This window comes from Hylobates moloch, unplaced genomic scaffold (genome assembly GCF_009828535.3).
Source record: "Hylobates moloch isolate HMO894 unplaced genomic scaffold, HMol_V3 SCAFFOLD_15, whole genome shotgun sequence".
NCBI lineage: Eukaryota > Metazoa > Chordata > Mammalia > Primates > Hylobatidae > Hylobates > Hylobates moloch.
This window is the reverse complement of record NW_026652290.1, coordinates 1,922,199-1,932,888: the sequence shown is the minus strand read 5'-3', so window position 1 is coordinate 1,932,888 and position 10,690 is coordinate 1,922,199. Positions and strand designations below refer to the sequence as shown.

The 10,690-nt window shown below is 50.2% G+C and overlaps 1 protein-coding gene across 5 annotated transcripts in view; it reads right to left on the bottom strand.

Moving 5' to 3' along the window:
* Positions 1 to 1,188: 1,188 nt before the first annotated feature.
* MXRA7 (matrix remodeling associated 7) overlaps positions 1,189 to 10,690 on the bottom strand; it is a 38,100-nt gene continuing 28,598 nt past the window's right edge. For 2 of the 5 annotated variants that reach the window (XM_032176842.2, XM_058428589.1), the window contains exon 4: positions 1,189 to 5,265. In XM_032176842.2, the coding sequence (XP_032032733.1) occupies positions 5,151 to 5,265 (115 nt within the window). In that variant the 3' untranslated portion in view covers positions 1,189 to 5,150. Of the gene's footprint in view, positions 5,266 to 7,100; positions 8,405 to 10,690 lie in introns of those variants that run through there. The other 3 variants (XM_032176843.2, XM_032176844.2, XR_009209982.1) reach the window with 2 other exon arrangements.

Here is a 10,690-nt window from a genome sequence, read left to right as displayed (position 1 = left end):
AAAATCCAAAAGTTTAACGAGTGAGGTACGCTGTTAAGGACAATACAGGAACCTGATCTGTCCTGCATTGCTGGGAGGGAGTGCAAATTTACCTTTGACCCGCAATCCACCTCTAGAATCTACTCCGAAAGTAAACTTGCACAAATACGAAACAGCATACGTGCAAGGTTTTATTTGTAGTGGCACTGTATGAATTTGCAAGACTGGAAACCATGCAGATGTCCATGAGAGGGGGAGTGGCTGAGTAAACTGGTACATCCGGGCTGGTACTACAGCCCAGCAGACTCTGTGGCGTTAAGAAAAATGAGGAAAACGACAATATTTTCTATGGCGTGATCTGTGTCCAGAGATGATGTATATTGGCTGCTACCGTTAGCAAAAGGAAGCACTGAAACGATTAAACCAAAACTGATAAAATTGATAGCATAAACGGTGGAGAATCTGGTGGAAGCCCTAGAGGGGTTCCACCAAAAGAAAAATAAGGTGACAATAATAATAGTAAAAAGAATCTGTGGCAATAGGAATGTGCCAGGCTTCCTGTTCTGGAACCCAGCACTAGACCCGGAAAGGCATGTTTGGCTGGGTGGGCCTCAAGTTACTTATAACTGGAGGCCATGCTATAGCCTGAGTGAAGGATTTCTGGTACCCTGCCCCTCTCCAAAAAGACGTCTCCTTGGGAACTCTAGAACTGGAATGGTCCATCAGCACTGTCCTTTTGGCAGACAGGGCAGGACTTTGTACCCCACTAGTGACTTGGTTTGGAGGTGGGCTGCCCCCAGAACAGGATGTAATCTTGGGCAAGGCAGCTGCCGTCAGGCTGGGCACAACCTCCCCCTCAAGGCTGTGAGGAGGGAAGAAAGGAAACAACTTCTACCTGCTTTAAAGTAGGAAACCTCCTCATCTGCCACCTCTCCTGCAGTGAGAAGTAGAGACTAGACGTGGATACTCCCACATAGGTGTGATTCACAGGCAGCCTCTCGCTGCTGTTCTTCAGCAGCCTGATTCCATGTGGACCATGCTGTTGCCTTCAGAAATCATGGTCTGCCTGGACCTAGCCATGCTTACTGTTGAAGTCTTGTCTTGTGCTCTTCCTTCCAGGCCCAGAGAGCTGCCCAGTAGATCAACTTGGGCTTTGTATCAGGCTCTAAGTACAGGCAGGTCCTTAGGACAAATTAGAATACAACAATCTCAGAGTGATCTGGTCTTAGTATACTTATTTACATTTTCAAATAATAAAAAAAGGAAAACCAGTAACAAATCAGCCACAGCAGAGAGGGGTACTGGGAGTTGATAGAAAATTTGTCCTCAGTTTTAGGTTACTTGTAAAGCAGCTTAGATTGCAGGTTTTCTTCAGGGTCATTGGAAAAAGTGGTTACTGTCAGTCCAGGAGGTGGGGAGCCAGCTAATTGTATCCAGATGGAGGTACAATGGACACTTTAAGGGAAGGAGGCCCCAAAAAGTCTCAAGCAAGCAGGCTTTGGTAAGCAGAACTGCAGATACTGACGAGTGACAGTCCACTGCTATTTGTGTCATGTAGGCAGGCCAGCCTGGGGCAGGGTTCTCAGCAGAGCGATGGAGGGAGGGCACGGGAGAGATGCAAAGGCTTTGAGACTGGTTCCCATCGCTGGAAAAGGCTCTGTGCAGCTGAATGTTTTAGGTTCTCTCAACCCCCGCACCCAGAGAGAGTTCCATTGGGATTGGCTTCTGCAGGCCTCTGTGGCTCTAGGTTCTTGGTGGCAGTGACATACATACTGGCGATCCTCTGACATGGCCGCCAGGTAGACCTCTTTCTCTCGGTGTTTGCGCTCTTTCTCCCACACTGCTGTTTCTTTCTGCCCTCTTTTGTGCTTTTTAGCTTAGATTTGGTTCATTCACTGAAATGAATCTCTGTGAGCTGATGAGAGCAATCTCAGATGAGGTGGCAGAAATGGTGTCAACAGAGGCCAGCACTTACGGGGAATAGACAGGAGCCACCCAACACCATAGCAAACCAGCAGTGTTTCCATGAAGTGTCCAAGGCCGGGGTGGGGCCTGGGCAGTGGACACCCACCACCCGAGGAAGAGGAGGAGGCTGAGCACTTCAGACACTGGCTTCGGAGTGCCCACCAAGCCCTGTCCTGGACCTCACAGGAAACTCAAGTGGAACAGGTGTCTCCCTAACACCCATGCTCCCTTTTATCACAGATCCCCAGTGAAATTCAGTTACCTTCTCCTCCAGATGGCCATGTGTTCCGGGGATGCTGGGCCCAGCCCCAGGCTCCAGGGGCCTAGGCCAATCATGCTGGTCCCATCTCCTTGCCCATGATTGGTTGAAACATGGGCACATGCCATATTCTGGCCAATTGGGATCTGAAGGGATGTGGGGCGGGGACATCTGGACCAGTTCCCTTATGCCTAGAGACGCAAGCAAGACATGCCCTTTTATTGCTTCCGGATGAGATACCTGAACTCCTGCAGCCATCTTGCCACCATGAGGAGAACTAGTCTCCAATAAAAGCCCACAGTACGAGGAAGACTGAGCTAAGAGAACTGCAGCTTGAGCCCTGACCATTCTGGGCCTGGAGTTGTTCTAACTTTTGGCTTCTCATGTGAGACAGCCCTGTTCTTGTTTAAGCCAGTTGAGTTGGAGTTTTCTGTCGTTGCAGTCAGAACATCTTAGCTGGTACAAGTATACAAAAATTCCTTCAGTTTACTTTTCCCAATGCCATGAGGATTTTATCTCAAGTACACGAGTCATTCCTGTTTGGTATAATCAGAAAAGAAAGAAGAGGGAGGAGAAAGTGGGCAGTGGAGCCGCAGGAGCTTTGCAGTGCAGCCTTGGGAGGGATAAGGGCACCTACAAGTTTGCCCTGCCCACTGATGTGCATTTAGGGGACAGAGAGATTAGCTGACGTAAGGGGTCCCTAAGACCTGAGACGGAACAAATAATTCTTTTTTTTTTTTTTTTGTTTTTGAGACAAAGAGGCTCACTCTGTCACCCAGGCTAGAGTGCAGTGGTGCGATGGCTCACTGGAACCTCCGCCTTCTGGGTTCAAGCAATTCTCCTGCCTCAGTCTCCTGAGTAGCTGGGATTACAGGTGTGCGCTACCACGCCTGGCTAATTTTTGTGTTTTTAGTAGAGACAGGGTTTTGCCATATTGGCCAGGCTGGTCTTGAACTCCTGACCTCAAGTGAACAGAGAATTCTTAAATCATAACATGGTTAAATGCTTTTGACAAAACACATTAAAACAATTTCAAGAAGGAAAAAAGCATTGACCACAAAAAGAAAGAAAAACACCCGTATTTGGATCCAACAACAGACACAGAGAGTGAATGGTCGGCAAAGAAACAAAAGGAATCAGAGTGGAACGGAGAGGGGCTCCCGAAAAACCCCTCGCAGGCAAGAGGCGACGGCGGGAAGTGAACCTCATGATGGTGAGCATGAGGCATGGAAATGCCGCTGCTCCACTTTTTTTAAGGTAGTGTGTTGATTCAGCTTTATTTCAGCAAACAAAAAATATTTCTAAGAACTTGCATAGGTTCCGTCTTTAGCATACCCTCCCTAACTCAGTTTGCTCAAGAACTGTGAATTGTCCTGCCAGTGGGGTGATCAGAAATGGGACCTGCATGGTATGAAGGACCAGTCATCCCCATCGTTGTATGTTCACTCACAAAGACGGAACAATCCCCTCTAGTGTTACGGGCACTGTTCTGTAAGATCACTTTGGCATTTTATTGAATACTCTCTGGTAAGGTTCTCTTTCCCTGCACACAGGCTTTTCTTCCCTAAAGGCCTTTAACCTGCTGAAAGGTAGGGACTAAGTTGAGTATTTTACTTCTTCTGTCTACAGCATCCAGCATAGTTCTAATTAAATACAATTAGGGAAGTACTCAAATAAATCTTGCCTAATTATATTTAAAGTAAGTATCCTGCTTAAGGGAGAGAAATTCTTGGCAGATCTTACCTCTAGTACTATTGTTTAGTGCTAGGATGGAAGGTGAGTCTCTGAATTAGACTTTTTGCTGAAAGAACCCTCCCGGCTGGGCATGGTGGCTCATGCTTGTAATCCTAGCACTTTGGGAGGCCGAGGCAGGTGGATCACCTGAAGTCAGGAGTTCGAGACCAGCCTGGCCAACATCATGAAACTCCATTTCTACTAAGAATACAAAAAGTAGCTGGGTATGATGGTGCGTGCCTATAATCCCAGCTGCTAGGGAGGCTGAGGCAGGAGAATCACTTGAACCCAGAAGGTGAAGGGCACAGTGACCAGGCGCCAGAGTGAGACTCCGTCTCAAAAAGGAAAAGAAGAGAAAAAACCGCTGTCCTCTAGCTGGATGTAGTGGTACACACCTGTAGTCCCAGGTACTCAGGCTGAGGCAGGAGGATTTTGTGGGCCTGGAAGGTCAAGGCTGCAGAGTCATGATGGCACCACTGCACTCCAGCCTGGGTGACAGAGTGAGACCTTGTCTCAAAACAAAAACAAAAACAAAAGACAAAACAAAAAAACCAAGAATGCTCCCCTACAGCTTGCTTCCCTACAGTTACAGAAGCTTCCAGAAATCCTCGTAAGGCAAAATAAGAGTGTAGTATTGGCTGGGCACGGTGGCTCACGCCTGTAATCTTAGCACTTTGGGAGGCCAAGGTGGGCGGATCACCTGAGGTCAGGAGTTCGAGACCAGCCTGGCCAACATGGCAAAACCCTGTCTCTACTAAAAATACAAAATTAGCCAGGTGTGATGGTGCATGCCTGCAATCCCAGCTACTTGGGAGGCTGAGGCAGGAGAGTCGCTTGAATCTGGGAGGTGGAGGTTGCAGTGAGCCAAGATCCCACTACTGCACTCCAGCCTGGGAGACAGAGTGAGACTCCATCTCAAACAAACAAACAAAAATTTGGATCAGGAGAGGGCCTCAGAGCCCGATAACAGCTGGAACCTCACCAGCAAGCAGAAACCAGAGGGGTCAGGGACTCTGTCCTCCGAATAAAACAATTTTGATTCTTGCAAAGTAATATACACATTGCAAGAACTCGGCAAGTACGTATAGACTGTACGCCTGCATCTATGTTTATAAGGGAAAATTAGGCTTACAGAAGTCTGAAAAGAACAAGGGCATGGGGCAAGGGTGGGGACAGCGTCAGGCATGGCCGCTGTGCATCCCGTGGGTGCAGTCTACATGTCGTAGAGCCGGAGCTGCTCCTGCACGTCGCCGTCGGACATCTCGCCAAACGTCTCCTTGTTGTCTTTCATGAGCTTGAAGATGGCAGCCAGCTGTTCCTTCTGAACTCTGTCGAGAAGAAAGGACAAAGAGGAAGAAGGTGCTCCTAGCCCACTGGGGAGAGACAGAGCCTGTGTGCAGCCGGCGGAGTTGGGACTCTCCTCTCTCCTGTGTGACTGCGGTTGCTTTTCAGAACAAGAAAACAAAAATAAACAAAACCCACTTAGAACATAGGAGCTTGTTGGGTCTGACACACGCAACTTTTGAGGGCTCTGAAAACTGGGATGTGAAATCTCAGCTTTGCCAGGGAGGTTTGGGGACCCCAGGTATCACTTAGGTGCTCTGTGCCTCAGTTTCCCTTTGGGCCTCATTTGATTGTTGACTGCACATCCCACAGTGATGTAATGAGGAAGAAGACAGGCTCCATGAAGGGTCTTGAGGTGGTACTATGAAGAAGTAGGTTAGAAACCGCCTTCGTTGAGAGGAATGAGCCGGAAGCGGAGGAAGAAAAAACATTATCAGCTGGGAAATCGGGGAGCATACAAATGTGTGCAAGACGGTGCTTGGCAAAGGAGCGAGGAGGGCAGCCTGTGGGGTTTCACTGGCCAGAGAAAGGGGGGTGTCCCTTTTACCAAGGGATGGGTGTGGAGGAAGACTGGCCTCAATGTTTGCTCCGCACGGGTTCTGTGCTGGGAGCAACGTCTTGTTATCTTTATGAGGCTCAGCTACACCATCTGACCAGCACAGGACAACTCCCGCAGCACAAACACCTCAGGTGGGGCGAGGCGGCTGCCGAACCCAGGGAGCCATATGTTTGTTGTTTGCTCCGCTCTGGTGCCCTGTGCTCCTCAGCCCAGCCGGGCACTGCATCCTGCCTGCATCTCACTCTTCTGGTTTCTGCAGTTCCTGCCCCCCACACCACACCACAGGCTCAGTGCCTTCAGAGAACGTAAACCACATTGCGGCGTCAGACCTCTCAGCCCCGCTCTGCAGCTGGGTCGGCTGTAAGCACATTACAGGCTCTGCAACCGCAGGACCTCGGCATAGCCCTGGGCCACTGGCATCCCCCACATTGCCTGGAGGGGTGGCCTCCACATTCGCTCCCATTCTTTTTCTGCCATACTCCTTCTGCTTCACCCTTCCCTCCTCTCCCCAGCCCCGCATCTTCCATCCCGCAAAGTTTTCTGTCTAGAGCAGCATCTAGTAGTTGAAATACTGAAGTCCCACTTCCCAGCCTCCCTTGTCCCCTGGGAAAGCTGTGTCTACAGTCAGTTCCCCTGTCTGGAGAAGCAGCAGCCTATGACATGTGCTTTGTGCTCTCCTGTAAGAAGAAAGAGGGTCAGGTGCAGTGGCTCACGCCTGTAATCCTAGCACTTTAGGAGGCCAAGATGGGAAGATCGCTTGAGCCCAGGAGTTTGAGACCAGCCTGGGCAACATAGTCAGACCCTGTCTCTATAAAACAATTAGCCAGGCGTGGTGGTGAGCACCTGTAGTCCCAGCTACCTGGGAGGCTGAGATGGGAGGATCACTTAAGCCCACGAGGTCAAGGCCACAGTGAGCTGTGACTGCACCACTGCACTCCAGCTTGGGCAACAGAGGAAGGCCCTGTCTCAAGAAAAGGAAAAAAAAAAAAAGAAAAAGAAGAAAGAGGAATTCCCATGGACAGAAAGGGTGTGCTGAGCTCTGTGGACGGAAGCACAATCCACACATCCCTGAGTGAACACAGATCATGTCATGTGGTTTTGACAGCCATGGCAACTGCAGATTTTTAACAGGGTGGATGTATGGCTTTGTACTCTGCTGCAGAGTAAGAGGCATCAAAATGAAAGAGAGGTCAAACTTCAATGGGTTCAAAAGGGATTTTTTTTTTTTTAAACAAAGCAAACTGAAAAAACACACAGTAATTGAGATCATCTACTCAAAGTTTATTGGACTGAACAAAGGCTGAATACAGAGATCCAAGCCATCAGGAGTACATGAGGTGTGGTGCCTATAAGCCATGGTCGGAAACTTTCCAGACAAACCTAGATAGCTGTACTAGGAGGGAGTCAACAACCTATTGTATCAATTAGATCCCAGCCTGGACAAGGGCATGACTATTGCTGTTTGGGGACACGTGGCTCTGTGTTGAAGGCAATGACTGTGTGGCTGTTGCCATGTGGCCTGTTCTCCCCTAAGCCCTGAACCAAAGGTTCCAGGCCCAGACGAGAAGGCCACTGGGAATGCATGCCATAGGGGTTGATGCTGGACGTTCCCCAGCCTTCCATTAAATGAAAACATTTTCTATAAACTTACTGCTTTAAAAAATGTTTTAACCAACAAACCTAAGAACTGCAAATGAGTTTTAGTATAAATATTGTCAAATATAAAATTCCAAGAAACGAATTTGAGACTGATCTGATGATCTGAAGTTCTAACTAATCTATCAAACTTTCTAAGAAAAGGCATAGTCAAGAAATCTTTTTAAAGCAAACATTATTGCTTCTGCTATAGCAGAGTGGAGATTTGGCCGAGCTGGTAAGAACCTCAGTGAAAAGGTGTCTTAGCAATAAAAGGGCTGAATCCAAGATTCCTCTAGATGAAAAATAAGGGGAATGGTCAAGTAAATTCCTGGTACTGGTTCTTTGCTGCCCTGTAATCAATATGGCATCTCACCCCCGACAACCAAGCCAGCCAGAGAGAGAAGTGGGGTTCCCAGGGAAAGGGGTCGGCTGACCACCCTGATGGAGCTGGTGAGCACAGGTGAGCTCTGCCTCATTTGTCTCTCATTCCTCAAAGTCTTTTGTGGTTTGGCTTCAGTGAGGGCAAAAGAGGGGGGACTGGAGTGAAAGTGAACTCTGCTTTTAAAATGTTCATTTTATCTAAGGTGTGCAGGGTGTGTGGATAGCAAGTTTGAGTGGTAAGAAAAATCCCAGTCCAGGGTCTGAGCTCTAACTCTTAAAACTCTTCAGCTTAACAAAGTGACCCACAGAAACAGACATGAACATCTCTACACAGGGCAGGGCCAAAGGTGTTCCCAGGATCCTGCTAGCCAAGGGACAAGTCCTGATTGAGGGTCTAGAGCTCAGCAGATCTGTGGAGGCAGCATGCACCCTGGGAGCCTGCCCAGACTCCTCTCTGGGGTTCCATTTTATCTCTCAAGCTTTTAAGATGCCAAAAGGAAAAGCCTTTAGGAGGACGCTAAGGATAACTTCATTATTCTTCAGTTCTGTAAAGAGAAATGGGGAGAAAAAGATAATTTATTTTACTCATTCCATCCTGCACCATGGGCAAGGAAAGGGGGAAATGGGGACGAGGAAGGAGAATGTTTGGAATTGCAGAAGCTGCGCTAGACTCTGGTTTCTCAAACCACTGCTGATTTGCTTCTCATTGCTTGCGGCAAGACAGTCTGTGCCGCAAAGCTGGCCAGAGCTTGCAGAGCTCCCCTTGATCCCGCACAGAACCTGGCAGCCCACGGACCCTGTTCAGCCTCTGCAGGGTACTTAAGGAAGGAACTCAGGCAGTTGAGTTGCCAAGGGCCTTTCTTATCTTGGGTTGTGTGGTTGTGCTGACAATATTCCTATCCCCCTACGCAATTTCCCATTCCCGCTGGCTGAGTTTTGTCCCCTCGGGGGATACCGGCACCCTAGGATGCACGCTTTCAGATGGAGCCAACGGTGTGCCCACCTTTTATGAACCAAGACACATTGCCAGCCCTGGGACCACTGAGAACCCAGCAGGTCTGATCTTGTCCCTCTGGCGCCCTCTCCTGGTGGTCACAGTCAGCACGCATTTCCAGCCTGAGCTGGAAATTCACACTGGCAGGTCTACTGCTTCTCTAGTTTCTTGCATACATCAGGTAGAAGAACCAGAACTACTCCCCACAGCTGCGGTTCCTTGGCCGCCTCCTCCCCTTCCCTGTTTTACCACACTAGCACCTTCCTCTAGAGTCATGTCCATTTCCAGAGGAGTCAAGACAGCCCTGCAGACCTCAAATGGAGGGGTGGGTCCTGATCTATCAGAGCCAGCCTAGTCTATAGCCTGGGTTCATTTTCCCTCTGAGACCACAAGGTGGGAAGAAGTGATGGAGAGGAGCTGACAGCTGCGCCTTTTATTTCTCCTGCCAAGCTGTGAAGCCAGCCAAGCCCTGCCAGCTTCCCTAGCTCTGGGGGAGGAGGAGGAAGCCTCTTGCTCAGGGGAGCTGTCACCAGCCTGCAAGCCCACTGTCCTAAGCCACACTGTGAAACTGGAGGTGGCACTTCCCACAGCAGCTTCAGCGGAACCCAGGGACGCCACCAGAGGCATGAAGTGTGTGAACCTCCGGCCCGAGGGGAGAGCTGAGGAGGTGGGCAGACAGTGGCAAGCAGGATCTTAAGCAGCAGCTGCCTCTGGATTTACAGACCTGACCGCTTTGTGGCCCCAGGCGGAAGGAATTTGATCTGTGAGTAGTTCAAGGATGAGACTGACCACTTCAGCATGTCGGGGAACTAATTTGGGGCCTCCTGCTTCCAGTCCCACTTCCTAATTGTCATGAGAGCCTGTGAACTGAAGCTCCTGGGGAGATGCAGATCTGTTGGCTGAGCTAGTAAATTTAAAGTTAGGGGACATGCAGCTTTTAGCTGCAACTCGACTGTGGACCCTAAGAGCCGGGAAAGCCATCAGAGGTACGGAGCCTGGGAGGGCAGAACCTGACAGGCGGAGAGAGAGCACCCTGCTAGCTGGCCTGTGGTTTTAGTGGTTTGATAATAACAGGCATGTTATTTTTCATACTGATGATTCTCGGGTGGTTCCCTGGACTCGGCTGGGACCAGAACTGTCTCACAGCTGCCAGCGCTCCCCACCCCCATGAGAACCATCGTGCTGAAGATGAAAAGCCAAAGCCAAACTGACCAGCCTCTGCAACCCCAAGCATCACCGTGTGAGGACAGCGTGATGTGGAGCCGCGGGGACCCCACGCAGTGCTGCGAGGGGCGACCACATGCAGGGGGCAGAGGTGTGGGGGAGCAAGCAGATGCCACCGGCATGCCTGGGAGCCACAGGGAGCATGCGGGCTGGGCAGTGATGGGAATGAACGTGAACTCCAGTCCTGCCCCAAGAAGTCCTCCGGCCCCTCCTTCTCAATTCAGGGCACAAAGTGGTAACTGCAGCGTGCAGAGGAGTTGAGGAGTCTTCCCTCGTCCCAGGAGCAGCACCTTGGGCACAGTCTCGGTCCCACGGAACAGCCAAGTGTGGGTTGGTGGTCTAGAGACCTCCCAAGATCCAGTGGGGGAGGGATGGGCAGCAGAGGGTCTACTCTCTGAAAATAAGGGGAAGGGATTTTCCCTCCCCACTGCCAAGGTCCCAGCTCTGGACGTGGGTGGCAGTGGCAGTTTCAACCCCAGCCTGAGGCCTGGTCTTTCTTGTTCTAAGAGGCCCTCCAGATCCAGCTACCGGAGCAGCCTCTGTCCCCAGGGACCTTCAAGGGCTGGCAGTTGTGTCCAGCCCCCTCTAGCCTCTGTCCAGAGACTGCAACCTT